Below are 22,172 nucleotides of genomic sequence, written 5' to 3'. Positions count from 1 at the left end.
GTCACACAGACACACATAATTATTTATGCCGCTTTATTCCTAATTTCATCAGCACTTTTTAAAACCAAACCAGAGGCAAAGAGGCCTGAGAAGGCTTCCTTCCTCACCCCCAAGCTCAACCAGGGTCTGAAAGGTCTGCCTGCTCCCTGCGGGGGGGACTTGAGGTCGGGGTGGGGCAGGGGGAATTGGGAGCTGGGCCAGGCCTGCTGGGCCACCTGCTCCCCCTGCCAAAAGGGGAGCTGGGCCTGGAGAGGAGTAGGAAATGGGAGCAGACCAGTAGTCCTGACTCCCGGGGGCCCACCCTCTCCTATTGACACTCTAGAGCTGGGACCCTGGCTGCCCCTGAATCACCCGCCCCCCCATAGCCCCACCCCCACGCTGTCCTCCCTAAGTATATACAAATGTACAGAGGGTTTCACCCCTACCGGGGTGGGCCACTTCCTCCACCTCCCTCTCATCTCCCCTCTTGTCCCCTCCACCAGGGCCCATGGCCTGCTCTCCAGCCCTCGCTGGGCACCAGCCTTGAGGTGGGGGGCGTGAACAAGAAGAACCATGGAAAGAAAGCAGCTGGTGCCAGCGTTGGTGAGAACAGGAACTGAGTACATCCGGTGAGCACCACCACCCTGGCCCTTAGCCTTGGGCTGCCCCTTCCCCAGCATTCTGTCCCAGAAGCAGGAGGATACTACGTTGGGGATTCAAGGAGGGGTCCCAGACTCCTGGGTCCTTTCAGAGGCAGCATCATCTTAGCAAGCAAAGTCCTCAAAGAGGCCTCCTGGGGGGCCATGCGGGTGGTGGTGGTTGGGGAGCAGGCTGCTGGCTCCCCCACCTTCAGCCCGGCCTCGGCTTCGGCAGGGACTCTGAAAGGTAAAGAGGGAGAGTTCAAGCCATGCCCCCAAGCCTCATACAACCAGCCTTATTCCCTGGTGCAGAGGCTCCAAGGGAGCCCTGGAACCCCTCCCATAGGCTGGTACAGAAATCATGGCAGGTATTCAGGCCTGGGAGAAGGTGCTGGATGCGTATTGTGTAGGGCTCGTCCTTACCTGGTCCTTTAGCTCCTGCAGCCCCAAAGTGGAGATGCCCCCTGTGGAGGTCCGCAGAGGGGTCTTGGGACGACGCCACACCCGCTTCAGTCGGTCCCAGGACACCTAGGGGTCCAGGGATAGCAGCAAGCTCAGGAAACTTGGTAGAGAACTTGCTGCCCAACACATTCGCACTAGACTCCCTGATCCTCCACCCATCCCCTTCTCCTGACTCCTTTAGCCAGTCAGGGGACCCTGGCAAAGAATGCAGAGCTTGACTTCCCAGCCTGACCAGCCTCACCAGGAAGCCTGCGCTGCCCCTCTGCTCTTCCCAGAGCCCCTCCTCCCATCGCCCACTCGCTGTCTGGGTGGCCCCCGCCAGGCCCCCATTCCTTGCCTCATAGATGTAGTCAAGGATTTCCAGCAGTGTGAGGATACTGGCCCCAATGAATAGGCCCATTTGTCCCCCGAGGTCCCCTACAGAGCAGAAGAGCAGAGTCAGAGGGAGCAGGCTGCACTGACCCACCCCATGGAATCTGGGCCAGATCTCACCCAGCAGAGCTGACAGGCCGTAGGCTGCTCGCTGCTGCATGGCCTCAGAGGTCAGGGCTTCGAAAAAGACGTCTAGGACCAGGAAGTTCTCCCTGTGGAGACAGAGAGCAGGGCGTCTATGGGGACCGACGGAGGCGGTTTGCAGGGACATCCCAGGTCCAGCAGATCCTACTCTGAGACCCCCAGTGCCAGGAAGCTGGTAACTACCCTCAGAATCCCAAAGCCTGTGAGGGAAGGCAGCCACAGATGCATGCTAGTTTCACACTCTAGGTTTAGCCAAGGGCCCTGGAGAGCAAAACTGCCTGGGCCTGCAGGATTCCCCCCTGCCTTCTCTAACGCAGCAAATAGAGTTCATGTTGCCTCACCCCATGCCTCTCTAGAACTTTCAGTGGATCCCTATTGCCCGAAGTCCTCTCCAAAATTCCTCTTCCTGACTTCCAAGACTGCCCATGATATGTTGCACGGGGCCTTCTTATCTGCTTCTCGTCCCCCTGCTACACAGGCTGGTCTCCACATCATTGCACAGTTCTCTGACTGGGGTTCTCCTCCTCTCTCCTCCTCTCACAGACCCAAATCTGGGATCCTCAGAGGCCCAGCTCACACCTACCCTGCTTCCCCTACCCCATGCGCATTCATCTCTCCTGGGGCCTGAGAAGCAGTGCCACACATCACACGTGGGTTCATCCACACATTGTAGGCTTTGGGTCATAATCATTCCTGTCCCCACAGGACCCAGCCCTGGGCCTGGCGCCCAGAGGACGCTCAGCATTTGTAGATTGGCTGCAGGCCGCCTTATTTCTCTCCAAGCCCTTCCAGTTCCTCTCCCTCAGCACAGCTTTCACACCACATGCATTTAACAGCTCCCAGGTTGCTCGGGGAGAAAGACATGTAGACAGAGAGTTCTAAAACAATGGGTACATGCACTGACGGAGATATGTACAGGGAGCCATGGGGGCTCAGATGAAAGGCATTTGGACCAACCAGGGCTTCCCTGGAGGTGGAGACACAGGATGTAACTTGGAAGATGGGTTAGAAAAGGTTTATGAAAGGCATTCCTGGCAGAAGACTCATGATTAACAAAAATGCTCCCCATCTCCGCCATGCACCAGGCCTGTGGAGGGTGGCCTTCACCGCGCGCGCACACACGCACACGCACACACACACGCACACACATACCGTATGTAGGTCTCATTGCGGTTGTACTTCCTGGCCAGGTACCGGGCTGAGCCTCTGTTGGGGATCCTGACCATGGAGATTTCTTTCCCGTAGCGGGTCAGGTTGCAGGGGTTAGGGCAGAAACACGGGCCCTCAGAGCCCCCACCCAAGGAGTCTGCAACACAGAGGCACCAACTGCAGTGGGGGGGGGGGGTGGCCCAGAGGCCCACCAGCTGCAATGAGGAGGCAGAGGAGCTGTCCTGAGGTAGCCACATCCACACGTAGAGCTTTTACTGACCAGCCCTGGCACTGCCTAGAGGAGGCTGGCTGGGGGTCTCTTCCTGGATCAGCTTCAATTTACCCAAGAAAGCAGGTGAAGGCAGAACCACCCCCCACCACCCTCCCACAGGCTTGTCCCTCTGTCCCCCAGCCCCTGGGGCAGGGAGGTCTTCATGGCTCAGAGGGAGGGCACAGCCCATCCACCAAGCTAATCAACCACATGAGGCCTCAGACACACAAGGGACTTGGAGAGGATACTGGGATGAATGGGTGGGTGGGTGGGTGCATGGATGGATGGATGGATGGATGGTTGGATGGACAGACGGACAAACAGAAGAATAAATGGATGAACAGGATGTGTGTGCTCAGTATGCTGGGTTTTCTCTGTTCGCCCCTTCAGATCCACTCTCCATTCTCCTCAGCCTTCCTCTGAGCCCTAGAGGCTGAGCCCTGCCAAGTGTATCACCTAGACTCCTTTGCTGTCTGGCTTTGGGTTGGGTTTGGCCAATGGAAGGCCCCAGCAGGGTCAGAGGCATGGAGGGGAGAGATACTAGGGTATTTCTTTCCCTGGCTTCCTCACTGCCAGGCTATAGTTGGCAAAGGCTGCATTCCTCCTCTTGTGCCCACAGCTCCTCTCCGTCAGCCTTCTCGGACAGCCACAGCTCTCTCTCTGGGTTCCAGTAGCGCTCCCTTCTTTTATCCTCCAGGCCTGGGGAAGGAGAGGCTCCCTGGTGTGGCTGGTTCTGTGGAGTCTCACCATCTCTTATGGTTCACTTATCCCTGCTCACACTTCTGTTCCTTCACGAAACACTCTTCAATCACCCTTTGATTGACGCGGTGGGTACGTGGGGCAGGGAAGGTCTTGATGGGAGCTACTATCTCAGCATCTCAAACCCATCACTTCTCTCCCCTCCACGGCCTCATGTCTGGGTCACTACAATGTTCTTCTGACCAGTCACCCTGGTTCTATTGTCCATCCCTACCTATCTATTCTCCACATCTAATCAGAGTCATCTTCCTAAAACCAGACAGCATTCTTACCTGGCCTTAAGCCTTTGTTGGCTTCCCAGAGCCTCTTCTACTCTTCCCCTCCCCCTTCTCTGTTCTCTGACTTCCAGCCACAACTGATCGATCATTCAGTGCCCCACACACCCGCTCTTTCTGGCCACAAGGTTTTTAGCATGTGCTGTTCCCACTACCTAGAACATGTCCCCCTTTTCACCTGGGTGACTCTTACGCACCCTTCGAGTCTCAGCTAATCTGTCACATCCTCTAGGAATCCTCCCTGCCTTCCCAGATAGGGCTGCACACCCCTCCCTGGGGCCTTGTAGGATCCCTGAGGTTCTCTACCCAAGGACTAACACAGTGCCTCATAGTGCCTGTCCACAGCCCTGCCACGCAGTGAGCTCTGCGAGAGCAGGGCTCTTGTACCCAGCTCACCTCCAGCACCAGGGCAGGCTGTAATCATCTGTAGAATGAATGAATGAATGAATGAATGAATGAATGAATGAATGAAGTGCAGGTCAGGCGAGACCGATGGGCAGATTGGGGTTTGCCTTACCCACACTGATAGCCAGCAATGTGTTTTTCCTCACAGCAAGAAAGGAGTCATTTCACTTCCCAGCAGAGACAAGCTCATTTGCAGAACCAAGACAAGAAGCCTGGGTTCTCTGCAACACCCCCACCCTGCTTCCTCCACTTACCCAAGTGTCCACACCTGCAAAGGTCCTCAGACCCCTGGAGGTATGGGGTAAGGTTCAACCCCCAGGAAGAACCCCTCCCCCAGGGAGAGACGGGGAGGAGAAGAACCGAGGAAGTGAGGAGAAAGGTAGACAGGGAGATGAAGAAGAGGGTGATGGAGAGGCAGGGAAGGGAGAAGGCAGCACGCACCCAGTGTGTGGTCCGCACATTCAATGTAGATATTTGGTGGGCAGATGGTCTCGTTGCCTGAAAGGAGAGAAGAATATTCCTGGAGTCTATGGTTCCATCCCCTCCACCTCACCACATCCCCAAATGTGGGCACCCATGTACATGCACACACATGCCCAAAATGTGCATGTTTGTACACCTGTGCAGCCCTGAGTTGTATATATGCTCATGCACACCTGCAGGCACGCACGTAGGCACACATACTTGTATGCATGTGTTCAAGCACAGGCACACAACCCCCACAAGTCCACAGGTACAGAGTACGTGAGCACGTGTATGCATAGATGCAATTTAGCATGCATGTGTGCGTTCCATGTGCACATGTGAAAACAGGCATAAGTCCCACACAAACACATGTACATTCAATTGGTATAGGCACAGGTGTTGTATACATGCACCTTCCGTGCATATGAGCAGTGCTATGACCCTGGAAGTTCTGGAGCCTGGCAGGGCAGCATGGAGGGTTGGTGGGGGTGGGGCGCCCACCTGGCATGTGCACCATCCGACAGTGGCAGCGCTGAAGCACGGCCTCCTTTTCACAGCGCAGCCGGCAGGCAGACACACTGTAGGCCGAGTAGCCCTGAAGTTCAGGCTCCCTGAGGCCGCTCTCCGCCCGGCAGTTACCCCAGGGCTGGGGCAGATAGGTCAGCTGCAGAGGTGGGCATGATGGTGTCATGCCCAGGAGTGCCACCCATTCCTCCAGTGCCCACAGCCCCAGGAAACTCCACGGGTGGACAGGCAGGCTGTGAGCTTCAGAGGCCGGTCTGGTCAGCATCCCCTCTGAGCCCAAAGGCCCATCCCCATGCCCAACCCAGCGCCCAGCTGAAGGTGTTCACCCGCTGTTCCTGGCAGGACACGAAGGTCTGGAAGCCTGGGGACACGCCGAAGCCCAGCTGATGGATGTAGGGGGGCTCCTCTTGGCTGTGGATCTGCACCCGAATACCAGCCTCGAACGACGTCTCATCTGCACAGTGGGGATGGAGACCCTTGGAAAGCCATTCCAGGCAGATGGCCCCGGCTGGAGTCCCCAAGGCAGCCCGGCCCCTTTCCTGCTTGCATACTCGTCTCTCGCCAGATGGGCAGGTACTCCTCCTGCTGGATGTCCAGCATGATCTCCAGGCCGCTGCCCATGCCCCCTGCCCGGCTGGGGAGGGAGCTCTGCGGATCTGCGTTGAAGGTATAACACTTCCCATAGCGAGTATAGACCTGGGGGTGAGAGAGAAGAGGAGGGGCCATGAAAGGAGGGGCTAAGACAACTCCTCGGGCTTAGGGTTCCCGGTCCTCCCTGGCTAGATCTGCCTGGGCAGCCCTGTCCCATATCCCAGCAATCAGTATACAGCCCAGAGCTCTCACCTGAACTCCATCTTTTAGGCTGACATCTCCCTTAGATGATTAAAAGGCATCTCCAGCTTAACAAATCAATAGCAGAACTCTTGACATCTTCCCAAATCCTGTCCCCCACCATTTTCCTCCTCTGAGTAAAGGGCCCCACTATCTACCAAGTTTCTCAAGTCAGAATTCCTGAAGTCCTTCTTCCTCATCCCCCACATCCAATCCAGCAGCTGTCCCGGGCAATTCTACTGAAAATCTATGTAGAATCCATCCACTCTCCTTCCATGTCGTGTCCCCCCTTTTCTCGTCCCACTTTGGCCTTGGCAGTGGGCTCCTAACTGGTCTCCCTTCAGTCCATTCTTGCCTCTCCCTCCAGGCCATTCATACAGAAGCCAGAGTGCTCCTTCTAAAATATACAGATCCAATCAAGTCACCTGCAGGTTTTAAGCCCCACAATGGCCTTCCATTTCCTGCGGAAGAAAGCCACACCCCTTCCCTAGCCTGCAAGTCTCCACATGATGTGGCCCTTGCCTCGCTCTCCTGCCACTCCACCCTCAGATGTCTGACAAATTTAAACACATGGCATACCTTCCTTCCTCAGACTTTTGTTCATGCAGTTCCCTCTCCTGGAATGCCCACCCCCAATCGTGGCACGGCCAGCTGTTCATCTTTTAAGCCTCGGGTTAAGTGTCCCTTATTCAGAATCACACTCACACACCACACGTGTTGATAGAACCAACCCATCAACGTGTTGGTTTGCTCAAAGTACTTATCAACACCTGAGGTGATCTTGTTTATCTATTTGTCTGCTTGTTCAATGTTCACCTCTCTCCCTCGATAGAGTTTATGCTGCACAGGAGCAAGGAGCCTGTCTGGTGTCGCCAGCACCTGGCCGAGTGCCCGGCGAGCGCAAAGAACGCTTTAATAAGCAGTTACTGCAGCACTGAACGAAGCCCATCTCCTTTCTCCTCTGCGGAGAGTTCTCCGGCATGGACACCAGATGGCGCTGGCGCCCCGGGAATGGAAGTCGGGACTGCACCCGGGAGGGGACAGCTGCGGTGGGGATTTGCAGCAGCTGGGGTGGGGAGGAGGCTGAGGGAGAGGCGGAGGCAAGTTTCCCCTCAGCCAGGTTCACCCCACAGAGACCAGCCCCGGGGTCAAACCCATCACAGCAGCACCTTCCCTGGGGGCAAGGGGTCGGCGCACTCAATCACTCTCTCTCAACTCCCCCTTCCCTCTTCTTGGGAACATTTTCACACGGGTAAAAGCTGGGAGAAAAGGCATGAGGAATGTTGGGGAAAAGATATTCTAAATGCCTCGATTCAGAGAGAGGGTGTAGAAGAGAGAGGGGCTGGGTTGAGGGCAGTGGGAATGAGAAGTTCTAAGAACTGGGGGGCTGGGGGCGCCCTTGTGGGGCAAGGTTAAATCGCCCATCCTCCGTAGGTTAATTGCCCTGTGGGTCCTCCCCTCTCTTACAGTTCCTCTTTAACCCAAATACTCTCAGATCTGTTGTGCAGATCCCTAAAACAAAAACAAGCACCATGCCGTTTATAAAACATGGCAACATCCACTGCTATCTCATTTCATCCACTCAGCCACCCTGGTATCAGGTAGGTTGAATTAGCCAGATGATTGCAGACAGGAAAACCAGAGCTCAGAGAGGTGTTATGACTTGCTCAAGATCACACAGCTAATCAATGGGAGAGGTGGAACTCATGTAGAGGCAATACACAACCTATTCCTAGTAGGTGCCTGACCCCTTCCCCCCACCCCAAGCCCCAGCTCCTGTTTCAGCCCCATTCAGCTGAAATGAAACAGGAGTGTGATCAGACACCCATCACCTTGTCTGCTCTCCCTCCTTTCTTTCCCCTCCACTCCTATCGATATCTTCCTCACTCCATATTTGCTGCCTTTCAATTCCTCACCTGCGCCTCCCCTCCTCCTTCTGCACCCTAACCACCTTCTGGATTTGAGTCCTGATCCTGTCTGTATCACCCCTGGCCAACTCCCTGCTGTGTGTCCATCTGTGGGTCAAGAGTGGGCGACACTGACAGTCACAGAGCACTCCCTCTGTCCCAGGCACTAGGCTAAATGCTCACCATGCTCTTTCCAATGGCATCCTCACAACCACCCTAAATCCTACAGATAAGGAAACTGAGGCTCAGATGGGTGGGCTTCTCTGCCAATGTCTCCAAGATCAGTGCTTCTCAAACTTCAATATGCACACAAAGCACCAGGGGAATCTTAATAAAATGCAACCTCCGATTGTATAAACGTGTTGGGGTGGGGGCAGGACTGAGATTCCACATTTCAAACCACCTGCTGGTCCTCAGACTGCACTTTGAGTAGAAAGGCCCTTGATGAAGGGGGAAGAATCCAGCAAGACAGACAGCCTGAGTCTAGACCTGCGCTCTCCCAACATGTCGCCGGAAGGAGAGAAACCCTGAAGGGGGCTGGATGCAAGATTCCTGGGTCCCCACTGGTGTGGGAAAGGCAGATGGAAGGAATATGTAAGTATGTGCCCCAAATCTCAAAGCACCCACCCCCTTCCTGTTTCGGGCCAAGAAGATGTTGGAATCAGCTTTTGCTGATGCAGCCAGTTCTGAGCTTACGCTCCAGTTGAGAGGCTAAACAACACATGGGCTGCGTGGGGGACCCAAGTAGTGAACTGCTCACTCATGTCCCCCAGCATGCAGCACCACTCAGCAGAGCCCTGACTGCCAGCAACTCACAGTCTATCTACTGCTCAGCCTCATCCTGAGGCCAGGAGCCCTGTTCTACCATCTTGGCATCCCCAGGCCCCAGTGCAATTTGCAGAAGGAGGCATGAGGTGGAAGGAAAGAGTACAAAGGTGAACACTATAAAACATCCCCATTTGTAGCAGGTCCTATGCTAGGTGTCTTCAATCTATTTTCTCCTTTGAGCCTCTAAGACAACCATGTGAAGTAAGTATTGTTGCCCCCATTCAATGATGAGGAAGCTCAGAGAGGGAAAGTGACTTGGCTAAGGACACACAGCAAGTAAATGACAGCTGAGGTTCAAGCAGAACTGAGCCTGATGTCAAAACATAGTGGGTGCTTATAAAACACCTGGTGGGCATGCAGTGAATAAATGACTAGTGCAGATTCCTGACCCTGAGTGGGATTGGGACAACCTCCCTACCTGATACCTCCCCCATGGACACACAGACACATGCTGCATGACACTGAGCCCAGCCCTGTGCAAGGCAAAGTCAATGGGGAAGGCTTTGGCTCCCATGGCTTTGGAGGACAGTGGTTATCTGGCACCCCCGCCTTGAGATGGCTATGCAGAGTTGGGGATGACAAAAGGAGATGAGTAGAAGGACTCTGGGTCTGATGGATATACTCTGCAGAGAATGGACAGGCCAGGCTGGCAGGACCAGGCCACCTGCACAGCCCCAGTCAGGCCCAACTGCTGGGGAGAGCAGAGCGTTGCTCAGGAGATGGAGATGATCCCTGGGTCAGGCAGGCAGTGGTGGGTGGAGCCGCCAGCTCCTAAGTGGCAGAACTCGTGTGGCAGCACAGCCCACAGCCTCTTCCATGGAGACGGCACGGCTTCTCAGCCACCAGGTCCCACTGGCTGTCCACTGCTCTCTCCCGCTGGACTGGTCTGGAAGGAAGGTGTGTGTACGGGAGTTGACAGTCCAGGGCTCAGCTACAGAAAGGGACAGGTTCCAGATCGGGATTTACCCCAATGGGTTGCATTTTTGCACTCTCCAGATCACCCACGACCCGCCCTCAGCCTCAGGACCCTGTCCCCATCTCAGACCCCACCTCCTCCTTTAGTCTGGCCCTCCCTCCTCTAAGCCCTCCCTTGCTCTCTGCCTGAGCTCCCAGGTCCACGACCCTGGCCTTAGGCTGAGCCCATGGCCTCCCAGAGTCCTTCTGGACCTAGGGTAGACAGCTTCTTGATGAGAATCTGTCTGCACTGCATGCAGACCCTTGAACCCCTCCACCACTGTCCTTCTGGCCAGCCTCTGCCTGTCCCCCGTTAATGTTAGCCTGCACCTGCCCTGGGTTCGTGTGTCTTCCTAGCCTCTGTCCTCTGATCTCAGACTATCTCTCAAGTCCCTCTCTATCCTCCAGGCCTGTCTGTCCTGGGCATCTGATCAATTATCCACTTGGCCTATTTCTCTGTCCCTTGCCCTCCGTCTCCTTGTCCATCCCCCGGGCCTATGCCTTTCCCTCCCATTGGCCTGGCTGCCCTCCCAGCTTCTCCGTTCCTTTGCTATCTGCATCTCCATCCTGTTTGCTTTTCTCTCTGTCTATCCCTTAGTCTAGCTGTCCAGTGTCTGTCTTTTGTCTTCCTCCTAGAATTTTCCCTGGGCCTGAGGCCAACCCCCGCCAGCCAGGAACTCCTCCCCTGGTGCCCTACCCACCTTCTCCCTCCACCCCCTCCAGGTCTGCCCCAGATAAGGATCAGGGGTTGAGAAAGATCTGAATGGTGGCTTTTCTCAGTCCCTTGAGTTCCATCTATTCACAGCTCCCATTTGGCTGGCTTGCTTGCATTGGACCCCACCCTTCCCCAGCCCCTCATCCTCCCTGCAGTCATGGAGCCCACAGGGTTAACAGGCAATTAGCAGGTCCAGGGCTCAGAGCTTCGAGGGAGAGGGCCTGGCCTCCAGGAGATAAGGAGCAACCAGAAGCAGCGAAGGCTGGGCTAATCCCAGGGCTAATCTGCAGCCTGGGCTTTATCTCCACTGCCTTCTGGGCACCCTGCCTCTGCCAAGGCCCTGGCACCTCCCCCCCACTTTTCCATGGCGACTTCATCCCCTCAAATTCCATCAGCCCTCCCTGCTGCTGCGGTCCAGTCCCACGCCTCTCACTTAGGTCCCTGGGATCAATTCCCCTTACCCCTGCAGTGCTATGGAGTCCACAGTGGGCCAGTGGAAGGAAGTACATCTTCATATACCCTGGACTATGACTAGCAGCCCGGGGTCACACAGCTCCCGGCCCAGCTTTACTCAGGGCTGGGTCAAATGTCTAAATTCAAAGCCTCCTCCTTTTCTATCCTCACCAGGGTCAGAGGAAGGAAGATGGCACCAACCCAAAAAGCCTGGGGTGTCTGTGCTGTAGAAACCTGGAAGTCACTCAGTCTGAACCCTCACTGTACAAAGGCCAAACACAAGCCTGGAAATGACAAGTGCATATCCAAAGGCATACAGTAAAAGGGGGCAAATTCAGAATGAGAACCCAGCCCCCTCCAACAGCCCCAGCATTTTCCACTACCCTTAGTTACCCTCCCCACCCCCAAGTCGAGAGACCCTGGTCCCAATCCAGCTGCACCACTGATAGCCTGTGTAACTTTGCTTAGTGAGGTGATTTATTGACTTCTCTGGACCTCAGTTTCCTCCTCTGTCAAGTGGGGACAGAAATTCCTGCCTGACTTATTTCACAGGGTGGTTGTAAGTCTCAAAGGGGACAAAGTATATGGAAGACATTTGCAAAGTGGAATCATATACATGAGGCCTTAATATTAGTAATAAGAGTGCTGTAGAGACCAATAAGAACCAAGCCGGGCAGAGCTCAACCAGTGGCTGCGATGCCGGAAATAGATCCACGTAAGCTTCCTAACATGGGGAAGGGGCACATATATTGGAGCCTGACAGAATAGAGTTCAAATCCTGTCTCTGCACCAACGGTGGACTAACAACCCTGGGTACATGATTTAACTTCTCTGAGCCTAGGGGAAGGGGGATTCCTCCTCCTAAGGTTAGTCATGAGGATTAGAGCTCCGTTCAGAGTGATGCCTAGTAGGTACTCAAGAAAGTGGGGAGCCCTTTTGGGGAATAGAGCTTCCTGCCAAGATTAGGCAGCGGTTTTGATCTTGGATTCCCAACTGGGCCCATTGTCACAGGGCCTCTTGCACTTGGGAGAAACAGTGACAGCACTTCAGAAAGGTTGGAGCTATGCCACATTGAAACCCCCAGGCTCTCAGATAGGGCTCTCCCACCAGATGAGAAGCAGCATGGAGGGCACAGGCCAGAAGCTCAATGTGGTTCACGTCTGCGCCCTGCCCTTACTGTCTGTGGGATTTGGACTCTGTCATTTAACCTTTCGGATCCCCCATTTCTCATCTGTGAAATGAGAATAATAATAGGCACCTTTAGGCAGCTGGATGGCTCAGTTAGTTAGAGCAGGAGCTCTGAACAATAGGGTGCTGGTTCAATTCCCGCATGGGATGGTGGGCTGCGCCCCCTACAACTAAGATTGAAAATGGCGACTGGACTTGGAGCTGAGCTGCGCCCTCCACAACTAGATTGAAGGACAACGACTTGGAGCTGACGGGCCCTAGAGAAACACACTGTCCCCCAATATTCCCCAATAAAATTTATTTAAAAAATAATAATAATAGGCACCCTTCAAAGGTGTTATGAGAAAAGAGGCAATGTACGTAAATAAGAGCTATAGCTACCATTTTAGTGCTTACTCTGTGCCAAGCACAGTCCTAAGCGCTTTACATAAATTAATTCCTTAATCCTCACAAAAACCCTAAACTGGCGGTTTCTTATCATCTCCATTTTACACACAAGATAGGTGACCCAGAGAAGGCAAGGAGCCTGCCGTAAGACAGCAGAGCAGTCCCATAAGACCAGGCAGTCTGGCCTTGAAGTCTGTGCTCACAGCCAGTGTGTGATCAGACAGACACATCTGGTACCGCATTGACAAACAGTAGGTGCTCAAGAAATGGCGGGTGTTCAAACAGCACTTATTTGGCCAACACTATCCCTGGAGCCGGTACCGTGTGTCGGGTACTGTGCTTGGTGCTAAGGATGATTCAGAAAACAAAATAGACGGTCTCTGCCCTGAAGCAGTTTGTGTCTAGCTGCAGACATTCATTCAAAAAGTGATTGTTGAGCACCTACACTCTGAGCCGGTACACAGCAGTGTTGCACAAAACCAGCAGTCACAGGTATAGGCAGATCATAACCAGTTGTGATTGGTGCTATGATGAGGAGACCAGTGCAAGTCCTCTGGCAGTGGAGCAGGGGTTCAATTGGGTAGGGGGGTAAAGCTTCCCAGAGCAAGCCTAATCACCCCGCAGGAAGGGCATCAGACCATGCCACAGTCAGACAGAGGTAGAATACCCACTCCCCAAGCAGGCCTGGCCCCCTTCCCTACCACGTGGTCAACAGCGCCTCCCAACCCCCACCCCCACAGCCACCCAAGTGCTTTTCAGGGAGACTTCCTCCCCCGAAGTAGAAGTGCTGTGGGTCTAGGAGGAAAAGACACAGGGTTTGTTCAACTGTAAATATGTGAGGGGTGGTGGAAGAGAAGCAGGACCGCGTTGGGTCCAGGCCGCGCGGCTCTGGGCTGAGGCCCAGCTGGAGCTGGGAGCCAGGGAGAGCTTGGGGCCGCGGAAGAACGCAGTGATTTCAAGCCAGCGCCGCGTTTCCACCGGAGAGGAGAGTGCAGGGCCTCCAAAACGCAAGTAAACCGCCAAACCTATTCCGAGGTAACTACCGCGTAGGCCTTAAACCCTAGAAAGTCAATTTTCCAGGCGGTAATACTTTTAATATGTAACGAAGTCCTTTCCTGACATTCCCACCGCGCGATGCAAAGTTGTGCGTTAAGAGTTTTGCTTACACAGTGGAGCACACACACCCACTGCCGGGCGAGAATTCAGGAGCCAAGAATTAGAAGGTGGCGGTGGGTGGGTGGGCGGTTGTACGCCGCTCCCGGCCCCATCGCCCCCCCCCCCCGGCCCCATCGCCCCTCCCCCCCCGGCCCCGCGCACGTCCAGGCCCGGCCCACCGGCACCCGGCTCCCCGCCACCCCCTCCTTCCTCCCGCGGGGCAGGCATCCATCACCGTGCCCGAGCGCCCTCCCTCCCGTCTCCTCCGGGCTCCTCCGCTCTTCTCCCTGGGTTTGCCTCATTTGCATTCCCCCGGCTCCCCTCTCCTCGACAAAGTGACCTCCGCACACAGCGGCGCCAGAGGCTTCCACCGCGCAGGGAGCCACCGCCGCCCGCCCGGCCAGGGAGGGGCGAGGGGGCGCGAGCCTGGACGGCAGGGCGGGGGTCCAGTGAGAGCTGCAGAACCCGGGCCGACTGGCGGGCCCTGGAACAGCGAGAAAGGCTTGGTGGCGAAGGGGCGGAGAGGGACTCGGGTGGGATTTGAACGCACGACCTCAGGTCCCCAGCGGGGCGGGAGTCGCACTTGGAGGGCAGAACCAGGACAGCGAAGCTGCCCCCCAGAAACAGAACCCCTGCTTGGAAACTGGGGCTCCCCGACACCCCGTTTCCCTCCGCCCCACCACTGGAGAGGGACCAGCCGTGCGGGGTGGTCGCCCAGCGGTACCCAGCCCTCTCGAGGGCTGCCCAGCCCGCGTCCCCGCTCCCGTGACCCGCCGAGCTGCCTCCCCTCCCCCCCACCCCGTTTGGTATTTACACCTTTCACACATTTGTAAGCTATTATCCTGTCCACGCTTAGTCACCGCTGAGCCAAGCGCCACGGATTTAGCTCCTTTAATCTTTCCTCCTAAATCAATCCTCTATTTCCCCTTAATCATCCCGTGGCTCCTCTCTGAACTCTCGCTGCTGCCTCGGCTGCTGCAAGCCAATGTCTGTCTCTCTGCAACGGCTCTCCCTCCAACCCAAAACGGGGGTCCCAAGGGCATGGTGAACATTTGGGGAGGTGGGTTGGATTTCCAGCACTGCCAGCGCCCGACCTGGGGGCCAAGGCAAGAAAAGTGTACACACCTTCTCCGCCTTTTGGAAAACACACCGCACTCTGAACCTATCTCCACCCTTGGGGTCTCTGCCCTCCTCCTGCCTTCCCACCTCCATTCATCTGGGATGGTTCCAAGACCCTAAGCCTGCACCGTGATTTGCAAAAAAGAAAATAAAATAACCCCAAAAAACCACCCTCAAGCCTCCTGTCCACGGTTCTGGCTGTCCCCAACCCCTCTGCCCAGCTGCTTTAAGGAGGTGTCATTGCCTGGAGAGCCTGGAAGGGCAGGGAAATACTGAGAACTCACCAGCCTGAGGCTGCCCTCTTCTCCCCTCCTCCAGGGTAGCTGTCTGTCTCTCCTTGACCACCCTCAGTCTGCACCTGGCATTCATTCCCTCCCCTCCACCCAGGGGCCTCAACGTGAGCTGCCCTGAGGCTTATCACTTTAAGTGCTCCCTGGGGTGCTCCCTCCTTCCTGCCCCCCCCACCTGATCCTTGCTGAACCCCAGCCTGGGCCTGGCAGAGGCAGCCCTGCTGCCAAGCCACGAGAGGGAGCAGATTCCTCTGGGAAGCAGAAGGGCAGGGGTGAGGATCCAGGAAGAAGCAAGGGTAGGGGAGAAAGAGGGAGGGCTGGAGGGGGACATGGGGGCTATTTCTTCAAATGCTAATCAGCATCTTCCGGCTGCCGTGAGAAGCTGAGCTGATAATGAGCCCAGCTCAGGGCTGATTCCTGATTAATGAAGAGGCCACAGGGCTGCTGAGTGGGGCCGGGTGGGGCACGTCCCTCATGGCATTTCCTGCTGTCCTTGCAGACCGGTCCTTTGTAACAGTAACAGCCCCTGCCCTTGGCTGCTGGGCCAACACCACTCAAATACCCCTCTGCCAACTCCACTGGCCAATGGGAACTGAGAGTGCCTCCTCCAGGAGGGGCTGAGAGGCAGCAGCCAGTGGCAGGGCAGGTGAGGGCAAGCACACTGGGTTTCTGCCGTCTGTGAGTTGTAGGTAGTTCTCAGAGTATTGTTTTTTTAATCAGGAAAAATTTTATTAAATTAAGGCTTGGGGCTTCTCTGGACAAATTGGAGGATACCGCCCTCCCCACCACAACCCCGCCAACACTGGGCATCTCTGACCACAGGGCAACAGTTAGGCTAGGATGTCTCCCTTTAAGGATAAGCCATCTTCAGTTCTCCTCAGACCCCACCTTTCCCTATTATGCCCTCCCTGGCTTGACCTGCAGGGCTCCTGAAGTCAGGACCAAGCTTGAATTACGGGTTCAATTAGATGTTCTCAAGTTTCATGCCTCAGGAAAAGATGGGACCAGAGGGGACAGAGGGCTGGACAGGGGGTGGGGGTCAGAGGTAAGCTCATCTGGTAGTAAGAGCCCTGAACCAACCTCAGTGGGAAGCCCTTCCCTTCCACAATCAAGGAGGCAAGGGGCAGCCCCCAGTCCCCAGTGGCAAACGTATGGAGCTGGGATATGCATGCAGTAACCCCTCCCATGACCAAGGAGGGTGAGCAAAGACCATCAATATTGGCCTGGCCATGCCAGAGAAGGGAACAGGCTCAGGAGGAAGCTTGGATGGAAGGCAGGGGATTGCTAAGGGGCCTTGAATTGGGGGCCAAATTGAGGGCCAGGGGAGCCAGAGAGTGGTAAGGGCTTGCATGCTGCTTTGCTTGCCTCAGAGCTGTCCTGGGTGGCAGTGGGGTGGGGCTGAGAGAGGAGGGAGGAGGGCGGGGAGGGGGACTGCCCAGCTGGAAGAGGCCTTGTCTAATTGTGCCTGATTAGTAGAGAGGAAGAGAACAGGGCGAGTGATTAATAGTCGCGGCAGTCACCAGCATGTGTGGAAGGAGGTTTGGGAGGGGGAGGGAAGTCAGAGCCTAGAGGGAATGGATACAGTGAGGCACCCACAGGTCCCTGGTCACCCTGCCCTTCAAGGGCTGCTTGGACCCCTGAGGACCCCACAGAGAGACGGAGGGCTACGCCTGCCTACTCAAGGATTCTTCATCTCCCTTGTACCTCAATTTTTCAGACAATAGAATGGAAGAGAAAAGACCAAGGTCATGTCCTGTACCTGTAAAGAAAGGTGTACTGCTCTTGTGGTATTTCCAGACACCTCAGTGTCCCCACTCAGATCAACATGGGACCTCAGCCCAGAGATCAGATGCCAGGCTTCCAATCACAGCCCGCAGCTGTCACCTTCTTCCCTTTGATACCAGCTGGAGTTCCTAGCCCCACCCAATCTGGCGGACGGAACCTCTTTCCTAGGACCAAAGCTGCACTGTCCAATACGGCAGCCACTACCCACATGCGGCTATTTGCACTGAACCTTCGTTTTCTCTGTCACGCTGACCACATTTAAGATGCTCAGTAGCCAGTGTGGCTAGAGACTGCCATGTGGGGCAATGCCCACACAGAACATTTCCATCATCACAGAACGTCCTGTGGGATAGCACTGATCTCTCGGGCGTGTGCACACTCCTACACCTATGCATGTGTGCATGAGTATTGGGGAGGGTCGGATAGCACGGGAATGCAGTACGGGGCCAGGGGAAGCCTGAGGGTCTGGAAAGGGGAAGGCTAGGTGATGGAGAGTAGCGAAGATGCCAGCGTATGGTTCAGAAAACGGCAGGTGGTGCCAGGAACAGGTCAAAGAAAGACAGGACCTGGGGTGGTGGCATTACAACAGCTGACACTTCCAGAGTGCACACTATTTACATCCAGGCAGAGTGCTAAGCCATCTCTTTAATCCTCACAATCACCCAGGTGTTTTTTTTTTTAGGTTCTAATATTCTAGTTAATGACTATGGAAACTGGTGCTTACAGAAGATTTTTTTGACTCCTCCAAGGGCACATAGCTTAAAGGGTAGAGCCGAGGTTCGAATCCACACGGTCTGGCTCGAGAACCCATGCACTTGGCCGCCCCACCATACAGTCCCCATCTGAGAGGAGATACTGAATCTTAGAGCCACCCTTGCAGTTTACAGCTCCAGAGATGAAGCCTCGGGAGAAAGTCATTTCTGCCTTCTAGGAAGTGGGCAGACTGAGAGCAAGCAGCAGTGGGGAAAGTCTAGATGGGGCTTGGAGCACTGGGGTGGGGGAGAAGACGGTGGGAGGAAATGGGGAGGAAGGGGAGAACATACAGGTCTTGGTGAAAGTAGGAGGTGGGAGTGAGTTGGTAGGAGACTGAGTGGGGAGGGGGAAGAGCAAGAGAAGAGAGAAATGCTGGGTGGGCTAGGTGGAGGGGAGCATGGGTAGAAAGGCGAGAGCCTCCTCACCACCCAGGAGACTCTCCAAACCTCACCCAGGCCAGCCTGGCTCATCCCCTAAGCCTTCCCAGCTCTCTTTGGCTCAGGGTGGTCTCTCTCTCTGAACTCAGGCTATTACTATCCATGTACCTAGTTTGGCAATTAATCCGGGCATCTTAGGACACCACTTGGCTTGCATGGCTGGTTAACTCTTTCATGGTTGGTTAAGCTTTTGAGTGTCCCTGTCTGTGCTCCACCGCAAGACTGTAGGCTGCTTGAGGACAGGGCCTGGGGACTGGGGCTTCCCTTCTTTGTTCTCCCCCGCAGCACCTGGCAGGGAGCCTGGCACATGGTAGGCGCCCAGAACACCATGTTGATTGAGTGACTGACTGACTGGGAGTCAGCGAGGGGATTTCAGGGAGTGTAGGGGGAGAGCAATTGCAGTGGTAACAGAATCAAGAGCAGCAGCTTAGGGGACTGGGGGAGGGTGCATTACCCAGAGTAAAAATAGGCTGGAAAATGTGACATTTATTAACTTGGATTCCAGAGGAAAGGTCACAGCAGAGTGGGAAGTGGAAAGGAGGAAACAGGGAAAGCAACAGAAAACACAACAGCCCCTTACCCAAAGCCTGTCTCTGACCACCTCCCCTCCCACACCCTGGCAGATTCTCCACCAACTGGTCTTTGTATCCATGTCTCCACCATAGGTCCCAAATCCCTATCCTGTCTCCATGTTCTCACCACGGAGTCTATAATGGACCTCATGTCCTCATCAGAGACCCCATGTCTTCATCTCCATACCCCTTCTCCCATCTTGCCCCCACAATACACCCCATCTTCCCCCCACAATACACCCCATCTTCCCCATTGCCATGGATCACGGGCACCCATCCCAACCCATAGTCCCAGACCCTGTGAATTTGCAGCAGTTTCAGCCCTAGAATGCCAGGTGCAATGGACAGTTACACTCAGCAGATGGGGAGGTGGGATACAGGTAGAAAGGCATGGGGTCTAGGCTGGGCGGGGGACAGGGGGTAGGATCCAAAGAGAATTTCCTGTCCCTCAATGCTTGTTTTGCTTCTCCCCCCTCACTGTCCTGCCTCAGCCCCAGAGCTGAGACCCACAAACTTGTACTGTCCTCCTCTCTCCAGCTCCAGCGTAAGCAAAGGCCTGTGGGAGATCCTCCTTTATCCCTGGCTGGGCATCCGCAGGACTCAGAGGCACTCGCCAGCCTGGATCAGGGGACTCCCTCTTCCCTATCCTCCAGCACGTCCTTCATTCCCGGAGGCTAGGCAAGAAACCCCTGCCTCCCTCACCTCCCTCACCCCTCCATCTCTTCCTCCCCTTCTCTCCACTGAGGTTTCATTACTCTTCCCCTTTCTTTTCCACCACCAGCCAGGGCCTGGGATAAAACTCCTGCTCAGGGACACAAAGCCCCCATTGATTTCTGCCCCAACAGCACCTGCTAAGACTGGGCTCTGTCCCCCCAACTCGGAGGGGTGAAGGATGTCAAACAGAGGAGCCCCATGGATCCAAAAGGCCACATTCACAGTCCGTACCCCACCTCTTTCTGGGGGACTCTCACAACCCTGGCTTTGGGAGGGGTGATTTTTTTTTCCTAAAAGATGGGTCAGCGCCCTTTGACTCTTCTCCCAGCACAATCCTCTCCCTTCTGTCCCTTCCTGCATTGCTACCCAACGCCCCTCACCCAATGGCAGGAGGACCCAGAGGCTACAGGAATGGTGGAAGCCAGGCATCTAGTGGGAACATGTATCCTGGTGATACTGAGGCAGTGACTGAGCGAGAACCTGGGCAGAGAGCAGCTGGGCCATGAGGAGGGAAAGTCCCCCATCTCTGGGGCTGGCACTGGAGACTGGCCTGGAGTGGGTAGCATGTTAACAACACCTATTTACATATGCACTGGGCAGTGGTACATGCATGAAAACACACACGTACACAATGCTGGGAGTAAACTAGACTGGGGACAGGCATCTCAAGCACCAGGAATAATAGATACCCCGTGGCTGGGTGAATGGCGCACTGACAGACAGCATGTAAAACACACCCCCACACTCACACACCCATTTGGGGAGGTGTGCCTGGGAGGGCAGCCCAAGCCGACATACTGACTCCCGGTGACAGGATGTGTGTCTGTATTCACACATGGGAGAGATGGCGCCCGCAGCCCCCGTGGGGAGCAGGCGTTGAGGTAGATGGAGGGGTTGTCACAAGAGGGGATGGCGTCCACAGTGTGACCCTGTCCTTGGCAGCTAAGAGCTGGGATGTGGACACGGAGACGAGTAGCTCCCTGGCTGTGTGGGGGTGTAGGTGTGCACATGAGAGTAGTGGCATGGACACCGAGTGTGTGACAGAGTGTGCAGGAAACTGTCCCTGAGCAGTACGCATGTGTGTGTGCTGGGCAGCAGTGAGGGTGAGCCGTGCACATAAGAAGAGTGAATGAGTGATTCTCAGTGTCAGAGCCAGAGCCCGGCAAGGGAGCAGCAGGAACCAGGAAACGGAGGGAGGGCCTGGAAAGCTGGAGAAGCCAGAGGGGCAGCATGAAAGAGGGATGTGTGAGGGAGTCTGTGAAAGGGGGTGTGTGTGAGAGACACACAGAGACAGAGAAGAGACACTGGCACCCAGTGTACACGAAGATCGTCTCTATCCAGCCGGCCAGTCTGGCCACCTCCCCAGGAGGCAGTCTGAGTGCCTCCCTTGCTGGAGGCCCCCCAAACACCCTCTCCCCATCACCCTTATTTGGCAGGGAGAAGCATCCAGTAGCCATAGAAGAAAAAGGGAGCAAGAGAAAAGTGGGGTCAGTTAGTCCAGCCTTGGCATTCCTTCCATGCAAGCTAACCAGCTTTGGGGCCCCTGGTCCCACTCCAGGAACCCCCGCCCCAGACCTGGGCACTGCAGCAGCAGCAAAGCCAAGAAGAGGAGCAGCAGCGCCAGGGTAAGCCCCTGAGTGTCCCCTGCCTCATGGCTAGGGAGCCCAAGGGAAACACCAGGCTTGGGTGAGACGTGAGGCCAGCCTCTGGTGGCGGAAGGAAGGGAAGCCCTGTTGAGGATTACCCACACACCACCCCACCCCCACCCCACCCCCATCCCCGCCAGCTTCTAGCCACCCCAGGCCAGGCGGGCCAGCTGGCAGGACTCACCACAGAGAAGTTGCTGGCGGAGCAGTGATGCCCACTGAAGTTGCAGCTCTTGAGCATGTCGGCAAGCTGGTGGCCAGTGCGGTTGAGGATGTCTACCATGTCGGGCTCTGGGTAGCGCAGGCCGGCGGCACGGTGCCCGTCCCGGTCTTTGGGGGGCAGCCCTGTCAGATTGGCCAGGTGGAAGATGTCAGCATCGCTGAGTGCTGAATGCCGGAAGCGGTTGATGTTGCAGAGGGTGACAGCTGGGAAGCCCGCCGCTGGGGCTGGGGCAGCGGGGTCCCGTGCCACCAGGTGAGGCCAGGCCAGGTAGCCCCGGGCCAGGCCTGCCGCCTGATACAGGAAGGCAGCCAGCGAGGTGAGTAGGGCCAGTGCCCACAGGGTTCTGCGAAGTCCATGGGGGCCTGGGCCACAGGCCCGGCCCAGCCCATGCAGAGTGCTCGTGCTGGCAAAGGTGGCTAGGTCCCGGGGTGCTGCTGCCCCCTGCGCAGCCCCCAGGAGGCTCTGCTCATCCCCTGCCTCCTTCTCCTTGGGTTTCGCATCCTCCTCTGCAAATTTGATTTTGCACACAATCTCGATCGGCATCTGTCCCCAGCTGCTGGGACTGGCCGGAGCCTCCTGCCCCTGTCCCTCCCTGGCCAGCAGCCCCCGGTGCCCTCCGGAGTGGTGGTGGTGGCAGCGGCTGCTCTTCTAAACTCAGGGCAAGCAGGAGGAGGACAGGGACAGGGTGGGGGCCCGAGGTGGGGGAGTCACTCCCACTCCCAGCAGCTCCGCAGCCCTGGTGCCGCCTCTGCCGCTGCCGCCTCTGCCGCC

The 22,172-nt window shown here is 56.0% G+C and overlaps 1 protein-coding gene across 2 annotated transcripts; it reads right to left on the bottom strand.

The window, feature by feature from the left end:
* Nucleotides 1–25: 25 nt before the first annotated feature.
* ASIC4 (acid sensing ion channel subunit family member 4) lies at nucleotides 26–22,172 on the bottom strand. 2 transcript variants are annotated; one of them, XM_081051853.1, is made up of 10 exons: nucleotides 21,363–22,172; nucleotides 5,996–6,140; nucleotides 5,771–5,898; nucleotides 5,421–5,583; nucleotides 4,896–4,952; nucleotides 2,748–2,901; nucleotides 1,572–1,663; nucleotides 1,417–1,496; nucleotides 1,041–1,145; nucleotides 26–857 (listed from the first exon to the last, which is right to left on the bottom strand). In XM_081051853.1, exons 1-10 carry the CDS (start codon nucleotides 21,942–21,944, stop codon nucleotides 744–746), a joined length of 1,620 nt encoding a protein of 539 aa, XP_080907979.1. In that variant the 5' UTR covers nucleotides 21,945–22,172; the 3' UTR covers nucleotides 26–743. The 2 variants fall into 2 exon arrangements, with proteins under 2 accessions (XP_080907979.1, XP_080907980.1); XM_081051854.1 differs by having other exon boundaries at nucleotides 5,421–5,565; nucleotides 21,363–22,084.

The sequence above is a fragment of the Rhinolophus hipposideros genome (assembly GCF_964194185.1).
Source record: "Rhinolophus hipposideros genome assembly, chromosome: 6".
In the NCBI taxonomy this organism is placed as follows: Eukaryota; Metazoa; Chordata; class Mammalia; order Chiroptera; family Rhinolophidae; genus Rhinolophus; species Rhinolophus hipposideros.
This window is presented reverse-complemented; position numbering and strand designations above follow the sequence as displayed.

Bases quoted from the DNA above. Each gene is read 5' to 3' on its own strand.
- ASIC4 (XM_081051853.1), bottom strand. From the start codon at position 21,944: ATGCCGATCGAGATTGTGTGCAAAATCAAATTTGCAGAGGAGGATGCG. The intron at 2,902-4,895 runs GTGCGTGCTGCC...TCTGTGTTGCAG, and splicing joins ATGTGCGGACCACACACTGG to ACTCCTTGGGTGGGGGCTCT. The intron at 1,664-2,747 runs GTATGTGTGTGC...CTGTCTCCACAG, and splicing joins CGCAATGAGACCTACATACG to GGAGAACTTCCTGGTCCTAG.